Here is a 14,960-nt window from a genome sequence, read left to right as displayed (position 1 = left end):
GCCTGGGCATTTCATCAAGGACTGTCCTCTTCTGAAGCAAGAACATTTCAAGCACAACTCTGATAAAGCAGCCAAGAGGAACCCGGTTCCTGACAAATGCTTCAAAAGAAAAAACGCAGCTAACAATATTGTGAAGCAAGCTCTTGCAGCATGGGGAGACTCCTTCAGTGAGTCTAAAGAAGAAAATGATGCAGGTGATAGCTCCATGTTGGCAATTGAAAGTGAATCAAATGAATATAATTCAATATTTGCCTTGATGGCTCAGTCAGACGATGATGAAGACGATGACAATGATGAGGTAAATTTTAGGGATGTTCAGAGAAATCTGAAATCCTATTCTCCTAAAAAAACTCATGGCATTAGCTAATGTATTGATTGATGCATATCATAGTCTGATGAGTGATAAGGATGCCTTAACCATAGATTTAGAAGATGTTGAGCAGACTAGAGATGACTTGGTTGTTTGTGTAGTTGACCTGAAGGAAACTATAGAAAATCTGAAAAATGAAAAGGAGGTTCTAACAGAAAAAATTGCTAGTGTAGAACATGAAAGAGATGATTTGATAGTAGTTGTAGTTGACTTGAAAGAAACCACTGAGAACCTTAGTAAAGAAAAGAATGCCTTAGTGCAGAAAGTTTCTATCACTGAGCAAGAAAGAGATGATCTCCTAGACCAAAACTAGTTTATGTGTTGAGCTTGAGAAAAATAGGCAGCTTCAAGCAGAATTGAAAAAAGTAAAAAATGATCTTGAGAAATCTCTTAAGTGGACCTGGTCCTCAGATGCTATTACTGCCATGTATTTTAACAATGGTGAGCACCCTCCACTTCCAACCAAGAGGTTGTGAGTTCGAATCATCCCAAGAGCAAGGTGGGGAGTTCTTGGAGGGAGGGAGCCGAGGGTCTATCGGAAACAACCTCTATACCCCAGGGTAGGGGTAAGGTCTGCGTACAAACAACCCTCCCCAGGTCCACTAGTGGGATTATACTGGGTTATTGTTGTTGTATTTTAACAATGGTGGAAACATGCAGGGAATAGGGTTCCAAAGGGAGAAAGTTCCATATAACCCTCATAGCAAGTACGTCACTGTACCTGATAACTGGCTTTGTACCCACTGTGGGAACAATGTGTATTTCAAGGAAAATTGCCAAGCCAGAGTCCAGTCTGTTCAGAAAAATAAAGTTTTTGCTGAAAAAGTAACTACTGGAAGAGGACCAGGTGCCACTCACAAAAAATGCATGTTGCCTGTATGGACTAGAAGAGCTCACATTCATCCCTTTTTCTCATTACAAGGGACCCAAACTTATTTGGGTTCCTAAATCTAACCCTTGAATTCCTTGTGCAGGGAACAGTGAGAGGAAGCAATCAACAATGGATCATGGACAGTGGATGCTCTAAGCACATGACTGGGAATACCATGGACTTCCTTTCACTGAAAGCCCTGCAAAGAGGGAATGTATCCTTTGGAAATGGGAAAAGGGGTACATTCTTGGTGTTGGAAAAATTGGAAAGTCTCTCTCACACTCAATCGAGAACATGTATTATGTCAATGGTCTGAAGTACAGTTTCTTGAGTGTTTCTCAAATTTGTGATAAGGGAAACAAAGTGGAGTTTTTGTCAAAGATATGCACAATTACTAATCTGGTAACTGGTGAAGTGGTACTTGTGGCCAAAAGATACAAGAACATCTACGTTGCTGATTTCGAGTCCCTACAAAGTGGTGACATGAGCTTCCTGAAAGTTGTTGATGATGTCGAGTTGTGGCACGGAAGGCTGGGACATGCAAGCTTCTCTCTTCTGAACAAGACGATACAGAAGGACCTGGTTCGTGGCTTGCCAAATTCAAAGTTCAAAGAGCACAAAGTATGTGATGCATGTGCTAGAGGGAAACATGTGAAATCTTCATTCAAGCCAAAGAAGGATGTTAGCACATCAAATCCACTTGAACTACTTCATATGGATCTATGTGGCCCTATGAGAGTGCCAAGCAGGGGAGGAAAAAGATACATTTTTGTGATAGTGGATGACTACTCAAGATTCACTTGGACGCTATTTCTCTGAACAAAGGATGAGACTTTTGAAGTATTTGTAGCCTTTGTGAAGAAAATTCAAGTGAAGATGGAATCAAAAGTGGCTTGCATCAGATCCGATCATGGAACAGAATTTGACAATGGCAAGTTTGATGAATTCTGCAATGAAAATGGCATCACCCACAACTTCTCAGCTCCAAGAACTCCATAACAAAATGAAGTTGTAGAAAGGAAGAACATAGTCCAAATTAGGAAGGACTATATCGAGTCATCGAGATTACCGGTAAAGGCTCATACAAACTCGAAGCAGGAAACGGTGCACAACTATCGAATAACAGGAACATGACGCACTTAAAGCGGTACTACTGCTAAGGTACGATCTCATTCATATTCTATGATATTATGAATCGAACTAACACTTGTAGGCAATAACCGAAAGAGAATGTGACTATTAGGTCTGAAAGCACGTGTTTCACTCTTTTTCCCTTGAATCGGTTTTGTCCCAAATGGGTTTTCCGACAAGGTTTTTAATGAGACAACAGTAAATCGTACTAAAATAGAATCAAAGACCGGTTTTAAATCGAAGTCAATGGTCTCATCAATAGTATCCGAGCCCTCTCAAGATCAACCTCGAATACTGGGGGCCATCACCCTCGGGTCAAGCTTCTTAGCAAGGAAAGAAGGAAATTTTGTGCTTGACAGCCTAAGCTCGGTAGTTAGGATTTATTGTAAGAGCCAAACAATCAAGTGAAATGTGCCCGCGTAGGCCACCTAGCACCAGCTTTTACATGCTTTCAATCTTTTACTTTACACACAGAAATGAAAAAACATGTCTACCTTGCTATTGCATATTTTTGCCTCTTAAAGCATCGAGTTATCCCTACCCGGGGACTATCAAGCCCAAGGGCTACCCCTATCCAAACCCAAGGGCTACCCCAACTTGAGGACTATCGTCCAAAATAAGTTCGGGCAACTCGGGTTATCAAAATCTGGAGGCACAAAATCTATTAGATAGTGCCTAAACCTAAAAGGCTACGGCCACCCTAAAAAATGGCTCGGAGACGTCTGTAGCCCGTAATCAAAATGTAAGGCCTTCGATAAAAATTCGGAACCTGCCAAAAGGTTACCCTCGGCAAATGCATTGTCTGAAAAACACTTAAGCATCTTGGGAAAACTTCCGGTCACTCCGAGTTTTCAAAAGTTTCGAGCAAAAATTGCATCGAGGTCAGGTTTTGTTCGGACCTCCGAAAAATAAATGACTTATTACTACGTTTGACTTTGTGCTAAGGCATTAGAAATATTTGAAATTATGAAAGGGTGCTAAAATAGTAGAAACTTGAAATTGCCAAAAGGGAAAATTTTATATATATTCCAGAATATCTTTACAAAGGCCCAACAAAAACGGCCTCAAAATGAACAAAAACTATGTACATAATACAAAAACTAAAATATCCTAAGGCATTCATGCCTGGTCTTCAACGGAGCTCGATTCGTCACCAGAACCATCGGGATCTTCGGATTCTTCAGAGCCCTCGGAACCCTCCGTACCTTCGGGCTCGGATAGCTTCTTCATCTCGACCTCAAGTCTTTTTGGCTCCTCGATCTCGGCCGACAAGTCGAAGCCTCGGGCATGGATCTCTTTGAGGACCTCCCTTCGAGACAGCCACCTCATATACTCAGCATTGGTCTTCAGTCAGGCCTCGGCTGCTTCAACATCAGCCTTGTACTGAGCCACCATCTTGTCGGCATCGGTTGAGGTTGTCTCCAGCCTAGACCTCATTGCTTCGAGCTCTTTACCAAGGGCATCCCATTCTGCGGCGGCCGAACTCAGTTGTGCTCGGAGATCCTCATTTAGCTGAGCTCATTTTTTAGCTTTCTCTTTCGCCACCCGAAGCTGAACCTCTGCCGAAGATAGCTTTGCCTGGGAGGTTTGACTCTCCGAGGCCAGCAGATCCACCTTTGTTTTCCACCCGTCGGCCATGACTTGGATTTCGTCCATCTCCTTTCTGAGTTGGTTGATCTGGTCGATCATTTCCTGGACCTGCAAGGTATTGTCGTTAGTCACTATGACCAGTTCCTCATTTATAACTTTAAAGACCTTTACCTTTTCAACCACGTCGGCATGCTCCCGTCTTAGGATCGATGCTTCTTTCTGAGCCCCATCCATCTCGGCCTGAAGGTTCTTAATGACCCCTTCTTATTGCTCGCTGAGAAGCTTGTACATGTCCCTTATCTGGGCAAGCTCCTTGACTTCGAGCTCGAGCTAATCGACCTCGACCCTGTACCGAAGGAAGCTCTCGTGATGAAGTACTGAGGCCTGCAAAAAGATGAAAAACGTGAGAAATATCAAAACCTAAGTAAAGTTCAAAGAAACATAATGATGCCTTACCCAGTTCAGCGTCTGTTGCGCCTCATTGAAAAGGCACAACACGTTCACCTCATTCATTTTTTCCTAGTCCTCCTCGGTCATCAAGGCATCGGAGGTAGCTAGCTATCCCCACGGGAGCTAACAGGACCCAGGATCGTCCGGGACGATCAGAATAATCGATCTCTTGCGACCGGGATCCACAATTGGAGCACGGAACTGACAGATCAATTTTGATCTCGAACTCGGCCTGCCAACTTCCAAGGATGTGTCCTTCTACGGAACTTCTAGGTCGCTCAGCCCGGAGAAATCTTCCAAAGAGGACGAGTCCACACCATCGAAAAAGGAATGAAGGGGATCGTCCGTGCCATGGACCCCTTCATTGGACTTCTCCATTCCTGCTTGGGCCTCCTCGAGCATGGACTCGGTGTAGAAGGGCATCCCCAAAATCTCTTTTATATCGGGCGCTTCCTTCGGAGTGGAGCCAGCGTCTTGGGGAGTCCCACCCCGAGTCTCCATATCAACCACTCGAGTCTGAGGGAGGTCAGCCTCATGAGTTTATCCGTCGGATGCTTCTTGCCCTTGGGAAGGGTCGTCCCGTGGGTGACGAAAATGATATCTTTCTCCGGCTCAGGGATGAGCCGGAGAAGAGAACTAGAGCTTTTCCTGGGCTTGCGAGCTACCCTCTTCTTCGGTTTCTTCGCCTCAGGGCCTAAGGAGCCTGAAGGTTTCCTTTTCCTTTTCTTCTTTTCCTCCACGGCATCCCCAGGCTACCCGCAATTGAGGGATTAACGTATAAGGACACGTCCTCATCCCCTTCCAAAGGCCTAAATTTGGTGGTCTTAGGCAAACCTGCAACAACAAAGGGGAAGGAAAGTTAGAAGCATGGTATTAACTATTCAGAGAGAGGACTTACCATGAGAACGGGCCTCCCATCGGCCCTTCGAAAGACCGCGCCATGTACTTCGGAGTATGTCATCTATGTACATATGCCTTCAATCCATTCCTTTAACCGGGGGACTGTATTTGGAACCCGGACGACGGCTGCACAACCACATGTATGAATGAGAAGGGAGAAATAATAAAAAAAAAGATAAAAAAAAAAAATGAGAAACTGCACTTACGAGATGTGTTCCACTCCTCAGATAAAGGCATGAAATCGGGGGTAATCAAATCTTTGGTCTTCACCCGAATGAAGCATCCCTGCCAGCCCCGGTCTCGGTCTTCGTCAATGCTCAAAAAAGGGGCCTTGCTGGCCCGACAAGTAAGCTTGATCAGTCCCCCTCGAAAAATTCGGGGACTGTGTAGACAAAGTAAATGATCGGTCGTGAACCAACGAGACTCAGTCTTGTTTACAAAGTAGCGAAGGAGGATCACGATCCTACATAAAGATGGATGGATTTGCCCGAGGCACACCTCGTACCTTTTGAAAAATTCCAAAACAATCGCGTCCACCGGGGCCAATGTGAAAGGGGTAAGTGTAAACACTTAAGTACCCCTCCATGTGGGTAGTAATGGTGTCCTCGGGCCCGGGGACTACCATATCCTTGCCTTCCCAATTGTAGTCCTTTCGAACCACGGGAAGAACATCTTTGGTTACAGAGCATATGTACCTTGATGCTCCTTCACCCTGGTCATGTTTGCGCGAGGGTTTCTCGACCTTAAAGTCGTCTGCAATTGAGCAGCCCCCGGGAATAAACGTTTTCAAGGGAGGGTTGGGGGCTGGTTCATTGGCAGCCACCTCGGGAGAAGCTGTTTCAAGGACTACTACTTCATGAGCAGCCGTCTCAGTACCGGTGGCCGATTGGGAAGATGAAGAGGTGACTTGTTGAGGAACGAATTTGGATATTTTAGCCATTGTTATCTGGAGAGGTTTGAAAATTTAAAGAAAAACGGCGAAGGTTTGAAGGAACAAGTTTGAAGAATGATAAACAGAGTATGAATATTTGAAGGAAATTTGGGTAAAAACCTGGAAATCACTACGAAAGTTGAAGAACAAGGATGAAAATATGAAGGTTGGGAAGAAGTTTGATGATAGCTCAAAAACTCGAAGGTAAAAGCTTGGTCGAAAAGTAGAAAAGAACAAAGGATGGAAGCTTTTATAGGAAAACAGGCGATGCTTTGCATTCGGGGGCAACCAACCGATGATTGACACGTGTCTGAAGTCAGAACGACGCGACTGATGGAACGTTTCAACTCCTTTATCGTAACGTACGAAGGAAGGAACCGGAGAGTATCTATCGTTTCCCATCGTTTCATCAAACCTACTCTATGAGAAACGAGGGGACTATCTGTAAACATCGAGTCCAATGAGCACCCCGATTTCCCGGTGAGGCAAACGGAGCAAGGACGTGACTGCAAGAAATCAGAATCAGAACCAGGAGCCTCTTATATTAGGGCTCTAGCAAAACACTTGCCTTCGGAGCCATCGAGACCACATCCCCTGGGTCTGGTTCGAGTCCCAAGACCTCGGAGAGCATTATCAAATGGTTGCACATGATTAACAAAGGGCTGTGATATCCGTGCCCAACCGGATATCACGGTGTGAATCTCGGCCCGTATCGGCAAAAAATCAGTGACTAGCTAAAAGGAAGATTTTTACCTTTCTTAGAATTGTATCTAGGGTAAAACTCCCCTACTATATAAAGAGGAAGCTAATTATTCATTGGACACACTGTAACATGCATACCTAGGCAATATACTTATGTTCTCTCTGTTTTTAAAAGTTATTCAAAGTTCTTATTTTTGTTCATAAGTTCTTCAAATGTACAAGCTTGGAACCGAAGGCAGGTTCCTTGTTAAGTCTTTAACTAAGCTCGGACTCACTTATGGTTGTCCAACGGGACGGGACGGGACAAAATTAACGCGACGGGACGGGACGAAACAGGACGAGACAAATGGGACGAAACGGTAGGCCCATCCCGTCCCGCTAACAAACGGGACGGGACGGGATGGGACGGGTTCACGGGCCTTAAGTGCCGTTTTTAAAAATATTATTTAAGCATTGAGTTTGGCAATGGATATTCTTTTGACAATGACTAAGTTTTTAAAGTTTGCAACATCTAGTTTTTTGACTTATTTAATAAACTTAAAAATTAAACGGAAATTAGGAAACTAGTAAAGAATTATAAAATATTAAAATAAAAGACTTGTAATGAAATATTCTAGTAATTATAAATTTATAATAGTGTTATAATTTATTTAATATAATTTCAAGCCATTAAGTAACTAAGTAAGAGTGTAAGACAATTCATAGAAAAAATTCAATGCTTAGAGCCTTTTATTTTATTAATAAAACTTTCAAATCTCATATACAAATATAATTCTTTTGAAGAGCACCTAATCTACGCAGCTACCTTCTAGGAAGGGTTCTGTTTGAACTAGGCCTCTTAGTAGCCACCTGATCAGCGGGGATACCATTATGCATATTAAATACCTTTTGTATAGGCACCCGATAATCATAAGCAACTTTAAGCATTTCATAAGTAGAATTCTACCTAGTACAAAACATCTTTTGGAACTTTTCTATATGGAAGGTTAGCACTAGCATATTGTTGAGCAAATTCACGAATTCTACTCGCTTTATTAGCACGAAAAATATAGCCGCAAGCATGTTGTACTCTACTACAAGCATCAGAAAATAAATTAATACCATATTTTACAACCAAGTTAAAAATATGGCATGCACATCTAACATGAAAAATTGCCGGATTAATTGGACAAAGTCTAGTTCTTAAGCTAGTTTCTGTAGTTATGTTAGCTGAAGTATTATCTAAGGTGATAGTTAAAACTTTATCAACGAGTCCATAAAAATTAAGTATTTGTAGAAAAGTAGTTGCAATATATGCTCCAGTGTGTTTTGAATCAACAAATTTATAACCAATAATACGTTTTTGAATGATCAAGTGATGATCAACCCAATGACATGTAACAGTTAAATAATTACAACCATTAGAACTAAGACCTATATCAGATGTGATAGACACTTTACAATCTAAGTGAAAAAATACACAACGAATATACTTAAGATATTTGGTTTGAAATTTAAAAACATCATTTCTAACTGTAGTCTTAGGAAAATCTTGAAAAGTAGGATTATAAGTTTTTTGTATATAATGCACAAAAGCAGGGTGAGAAGGAAAAGTAAAAGGTAAGCCACAGACAGCTACCGTTTTTTGCTAAGTTCTCACGATATCTATCTTTGTTATATGGGCGTAAAATAGTACCAGAAGCAGGGTCAAGTTGTTGTTGTACAAAATCAGAACCCCCGCTAGATCCACTAGGAGTTAGAAATGATCTAGTTGCCAAATAAAAATATCATTGCCAAATTGTCTTTGTAAAGTTTCATGATCTAGTTGTTCTCCGAAATTAATATTATAACATGTGGGGGGGTTGGAAAAATGAAGTTTCATCAACATGAGTCATTTCATCTATATGTTTTCTAATTATAGGAGAAGGGATAGGATTAGGACTAAGATTAGGATTACTACTACTTTCACCTTTACTAGTTTTTTTAAATATGCCAAATACATTTTTAGGTGCCATAATTTAAATACGAAATTAAATTTAAAAAGTGAACACAAAAATTAAAAACACAAATGAAATACGAAAATAGAACATGTAAAGTAAACACAAAAATTAAGCACTAAAATAATGCGCAAAATATATATATTAAAATTAAGATATGGAACGAGTGCACCGTGATTAAATATTGAAACTTGAAGAAATTACCCAAAATATTGCTCCAAATACTTGACGAATTAATTTGAAGCTTGAAAGTTGCTCAAAACATTTGCCCAAATACTTGAAACTTATCACTTGATTGCGAGAAAATTGAGAGAATAATATAGATAGAATATAAGAGATTTGAGAGAGAATGATTTATTTTTGTGGGAAAAAATGAAGAAGAATGGGGGTATTTATAGTAGAAAATAGGGCCAAAGTGTAATTTAATAAACTTAGAGATTATATTAAAAGTTTGGGGGTAGGGGTGTTTTGGGGGTGGGGTGGGGTGGGGGGCCAAATATGACTGTTTTTTCCCGTTGGGAATGACTGTTTTTGTAATTATAGTTGTTGCCAACGGCTATAATTCAAAAATAATGTGACGCGGGACGGGACGGAACGGGCGGGACGGGATGAAATGGGACGGGATAAATGGGACAAAATGACAATCTCGTCACATCCCGTGTCCCGTTTAACATGGGCACATCCCGTTTAAAATTAAGTGGGACGGAACGGGACAGGACGGGACGACCCGTCCCGTTGGACAACCTTAGACTCACTATCATCATTGGCTTGGCTATTTACTATATCTTTTATTTGCTTTATCTAACATCATTTATCACTTGTATTAAATTAGTCTACATATACTTAAAACCGCATATAAATTCAATTGTTATCCATTTTCAAGGATAAACAATAATACTGCTCATCTATTTTAATTTATGTGGCGTTTTTTCCTTTCTAGTCCGTTTTAAAAAGAATGATATTTTTTTAAACTTAAAAATAGTTTAATTTAAATTTTATATTTTATGATTAATGACAAGTTTTATAGTCGTACAAACGTCGCAACATTTAATATCATAAGACCACAAGTTTCAAAAGTCACTATCTTTCTAATTATGCCGTATAGACAATGGCGTAGCCATATGCATTGAAGGGTGGTCAACCGAACACTCTTTTTCGAAAACTTATACTATGTATATAGAAACTTATATTGTGTATGTACGTCAAAAATTATTTTTTATATGTGTATGTTCAATTTTTATGATCGCCTAATTTTTTACCATACTTGAATTTTTCACCACTTTTTAGTATGTAAATATATTTTAAGTTTAATCTACATATTTTAGCTCTTATTTCACCTTTTATAATTATTACTTAAGAAAATTATATCGCACTCATCTACTAATACATTACTTCCCACTTCCACCACTCACTTTACCCCATTTCCCCCAACCCCTTCACGTCACCTAGCACACATCTTACTACCACACAATTATTCCCAGAGGTGATGGGATAAGCCTGCGGCTGATCTTCGAAATGTTGCAGGCTCAACATGCGGCGATAGCGCAGCTGCAAAATCAAGGCCACACTCCTGGTAGGGTTGAGCCCGAACGGTCCCGGGGGAGTACCCGAATAAGCGAGCAAAACACCGGGAAGGCGGATAAAGCTGAGCCCGAGACCAACCCCGAAATAATAAAAATGCTTGAGGAATTGACAAAGCGGGTAGAATTAGGGGAAAAGAAAATTAAGGCTAACGACACAAAAGTGGAGACCTATAACTCCAGGGTCGATCAAATCCCAGGAGCACCCCCGATATTGAAAGGTCTGGACTCCAAGAAATTTGTCCAAAAGCCTTTTCCTCCGGGCGCGGCATCGAAGCTAATCCCGAAGAAGTTTCGTATGCCCGAAATTTCGAAATATAACGGAACCACGGATCCAAAGAGTACGTGACCTCCTACACGTGTGCCATCAAGGGGAACGACTTGGAAGATGACAAAAACGAGTCGGTTTTGTTAAAGAAGTTTGGAGAAACTCTGTCAAAAGGAGCAATGATATAGTATCACAACTTACACCCCAAATTCTATTGATTCGTTTGCTATGCTTGCAAATGCCTTTGTGAAAGCGCATGCCGGGGCCATCAATGTCGAGACCAGAAAATCAGACCTTTTCAAGGTAAAACAAAGAGATAACGAAATGCTAAGAGAATTTGCATCGAGGTTTCAACTGGAACGGATGGACTTGCCTCCGGTTGCGGGTGATTGGGACGTTCAGGCGTTCACTCAAGGACTCAACCCCCGGAGCTCCTTGGCTTCACAGCAATTGAAACAAAATTGAATAGAGTACCCAGCGGTAACTTGGGCCGACGTCCATAACAGGTCCCAGTCAAAAATCAGAGTCGAGGGCAATCAGCTGGGGGGCCCTCCGGGTCCGTTTATCCTTAAAATTGCGTATAAATTCAATTGTTATCCATTTTTAAGAGTAAATACATGCCTTTTGAGTCTACTCAATTCAATTGACTTCCATGTCAAGCTTCCAGGTTTTGACTCAAAAAAAGTCTAGTCATTTCTCAGTGCAAGTTTCTGACTTCATTCAAATTAATTGCTGGTTGCACGTTCACCCATTTTTCCACCACTATATTCTAATTTTTTCTCTATGAAAAATAATGTTGGACTCCGCCTATTGCAACACAGAGCTGGTTCTAAATCCTAATAATGAAGGAGTTGCGGCAGTTTGATGGTCAGTGTAAAAATAATCATATTATTGATGATACACAAGATTTATTCATTTATTTACCGATCTCAACTAGTTTGAGGCATAAATTGATTGATTTGACATATTGCCATTGAGAGGGACTGGTGAATGATTTGGAATCCTCGATGTCTCGAATTCAAGCTCTTGGAATGGAGAACCATTTGGCAGGGAGCGTTTACCCCTTAGTAGGTCTACCAGGCAGAGGCGGATGTAACCTTTTGACTATGGGTTTTAATTACGTATGGTTAAACAGAATATAGAAAAATATGTAAGCTTATTGCAGGTGCTGTTGACTTTTTTTCCCTGTAGGCATCATTGCATTATCATATCTTAGTTTTTAGTTCCTTGAGCCTAAAACCTACTTGCAGAAAAGCAAGCAGCTTATCCCTCTATGAGGGTTAATTTGCCTATGTAAGGGGTTGTTTGGTGCGCTGGATAAGCAAAAATAATTATGGGATAAAAATTTAGTACCGTCTTATCTGTTGTTTGGTTACTATACCTTATTTAGTTATCTCAGGATTAAAAAATAGTACACGGATATCTTATATCGGCCAGATGGTGGAATAGTAATCCCAGGATAAGCAGTAAAATTGACAATCCCAGGAGTAATACAACATATCAAACAGTCGATAAGAAATAATATCACGATAACTAATCTCAACACAACTAATCTCAATATAACTAATTCCAACATAACTAAAATCAGTATAACTAATCCCATCATAACTTGTCTTCAAACAAAACGACCCTTAAGTGTTAGATCAATTCATCTTCATGCTTGTTCTAAATTTGACCAGCTTGGTTTACAGGGTGTCTCAAGAGGAGTTCTTTTGACGAAATACTGAAGATGATGCAAGATATTAAGAAATATTTACATTATTCCATGGAAAATGTCCAAGTAAGATGGAAAATATAGCATATAAAGTTGATGATCCATTTGAATAGATTAATTGTAGTAGGTAATCCAACCTGTACAGAACTTTCAACTTATGTATAGAAAGATGTTCCTGCTTGTGAAATCCAATTGCTGCACTGAAAAGTGCACCATAACTATGACAGCAAATAATTTACAGGACATCTGTGACAAAAATAAAACTTGTGCTCGAGTATTACATGCAGAAACCTCACTTATTTGCACCTTTATTTTTCTAAATCCTGTTTTCTATTTGCTCTATTCTTCTATTTGTTCATTTCTACTACTAAACTAAAAGAAACACCCTCTTTGTTTCCTCTGTGTGCAGTTGTTTTCAACCAACCTGCAAATATCAGGTACCAGAAGTTAAATAACCAGAAGTTGAATCCGATAATAAAAAGAATGCACCACCACGTAAAATCTCAAACTAGTTGAAGTCGGCTGGATTCATCTTAATTTCATCTTAGTTTCATACTGCCTATTCTTTGCTCATAGGATGAGTTATGGTTCATGCCACGTGGAACTTTAGCCGGATAAAATGATACTGTATATATAAGTCAAATATTACTTTCTATAAATATATATTAAATCTTGAACATCCTTAGTGAAATTCCTGGCTTCACCACTGGACTTCATACTATATAATGCCTTGAAAATTTATAAAAAGATTTTAAATGTTTTCTTTTGTGTAACTGACTTAGTATGTTATATGATGTTCTTTTGGGAGAAAGGTTGAACTTTTACCTGCTTTTGCTGCTGCTATTGTAACTCATGCTTTTCTTGATGCTTCTACTATACTTATTCTCTTTTATAACTACATATATAATCCTCCACCAGTCCCTATTCATGGATTTCTCCGATTCGTCGACAGGTGTTTTTGGAGAAACTTTTGAGCAGTTCCTTGGCTTTAGTTTCTTCTTGCTACCTATAGAAGAAGGGAGGAACATTTTTAATAAGAAAACCCCACTATCCATGCTTTCACTTCTTGATATTTGACTCCTCTTCAAAGTTTTGCTCTGTTGTGGCATTCTAACTTTTGGATTTCTCCTTTCTAATGTTTCAGCATGTTGGCCCTCTTCTGTGCTTTGTTGATTGTCAACAATATCTTTCAATGACAGTTCAAAAGATGACTCAGGCAAGTCCTGAATCATCCTCATGAGGTGTTTCCTACCATCCCTAATCGCCTGAAAATGCGAATGAGCATATAATCAATGAGTTCAACTCAACCAATATTAACGACACATGCATGATATATATGTATGTGAAAAATCATTAAAATTTTGACAGGTATTAAATTGTGAGCATATAATTTCATAATGTAGAATCTAAAGATTGAGCATATCAAAATTAAATACTGAATGTGCCTCTGATCACCTGTAATCTTGATCCTGGAAAAGGATTACCAAAATAGTCATAGCATGGCAACAAAGTAGAAGCTTGATTTTTGGTATCTCTTAATGCCCTTTGAGTCCATAAAGGTGGAGAACAAGGACTATAGCCATTTGTGATATGTTCACAAGCTTGAAACTCTATATCATCACTCTCTTCTTGTCTTTGTTCATTCCATGGTTGAAGTGTTGATACTTTGCTGTCCTGATTGTATGCATTTTTTGATTCAAGAAAAGGGTCTAAAGTGTGAAAATGGTCTTTTTGCATGGCTCCTTCCTTGAATTAAAGTATGGTTTATAATTGTAATAAGATTTGCTAATAGCCTCTAATTTGTTTTGGAGTTCAAGAAACAGGCTAATATTAATGGCTGTTTTATAGGGTACAAAAGACTTGGTCAATGTCATTTTCCACAAATCTTTAGTCATTGCCGTCTTAAAGGGGAGGACAAGAAAAAATGTGTCTCATTTTCCAAATTCTTCTACTTGTGACTTAAAAAGGGAGTCAAAAACTCTATTCTTTCATGGGATCGAATTGATCACTTTTTGTAGAATTTAATGTAGTAGAAGCTTCTAAAGACCTTTAAGCAATCTGGTGGTGAAATGTTCATTGTTCTAAGAACATTTTTTTTTTTGGAGCCAAAACGCTTAGAATGTCAGTTTATAGCCTGTTTGGCCAAGCTTCTAAAATCAGCTTATTTTGAGAAGTGATTTTCTCAAAAGTACTTTTAAAAGTAAAAAGTAATTGTATTTGGCTAATTAATTTGAAAAGCACTTTTGAGCAGTAATTAGTGTTTGGCCAAGCTTTTGAAATTACTTCTAAGTGTATTTTTCTCAAAAGTGCTTCTGAGAAGAAATTACTTTTTTCTGCTTCTCAAAAACTGCTTCTGTTTCTTTTCAAAAGCACGTTTTTCTTTCCAAATGCTTGGGCAAACACCGGTCAGCTTAAGTGGTAAATTTCAATCTCAAACCTATGGACTTGGTTGTGCAAGTCACATTTGTAGACTTGCA

At 39.6% G+C, this 14,960-nt stretch overlaps 1 protein-coding gene across 1 annotated transcript; it reads right to left on the bottom strand.

Annotated features, from left to right (window-relative positions):
- Positions 1-12,564: 12,564 nt before the first annotated feature.
- LOC107804441 (uncharacterized) lies at positions 12,565-14,306 on the bottom strand. Its single transcript, XM_016628335.2, has 3 exons — positions 13,939-14,306; positions 13,309-13,748; positions 12,565-12,907 (listed from the first exon to the last, which is right to left on the bottom strand). Exons 1-3 carry the CDS (start codon positions 14,218-14,220, stop codon positions 12,856-12,858), a joined length of 774 nt encoding a protein of 257 aa, XP_016483821.2. The 5' UTR covers positions 14,221-14,306; the 3' UTR covers positions 12,565-12,855.
- Positions 14,307-14,960: the final 654 nt, after the last annotated feature.

The sequence above is a fragment of the Nicotiana tabacum genome, chromosome 13 (genome assembly GCF_000715075.1).
Source record: "Nicotiana tabacum cultivar K326 chromosome 13, ASM71507v2, whole genome shotgun sequence".
NCBI lineage: Eukaryota > Viridiplantae > Streptophyta > Magnoliopsida > Solanales > Solanaceae > Nicotiana > Nicotiana tabacum.
The sequence above is the reverse complement of the archived record's forward strand: the minus strand, read 5'-3'. Positions and strand labels throughout refer to the sequence as shown.

Bases quoted from the DNA above. Each gene is read 5' to 3' on its own strand.
- LOC107804441 (XM_016628335.2), bottom strand. From the start codon at position 14,220: ATGCAAAAAGACCATTTTCACACTTTAGACCCTTTTCTTGAATCAAAA. The intron at 13,749-13,938 runs GTGATCAGAGGC...TCGCATTTTCAG, and splicing joins TTCCAGGATCAAGATTACAG to GCGATTAGGGATGGTAGGAA. The intron at 12,908-13,308 runs GTAAAAGTTCAA...TGATATTTGCAG, and splicing joins AATAGCAGCAGCAAAAGCAG to GTTGGTTGAAAACAACTGCA.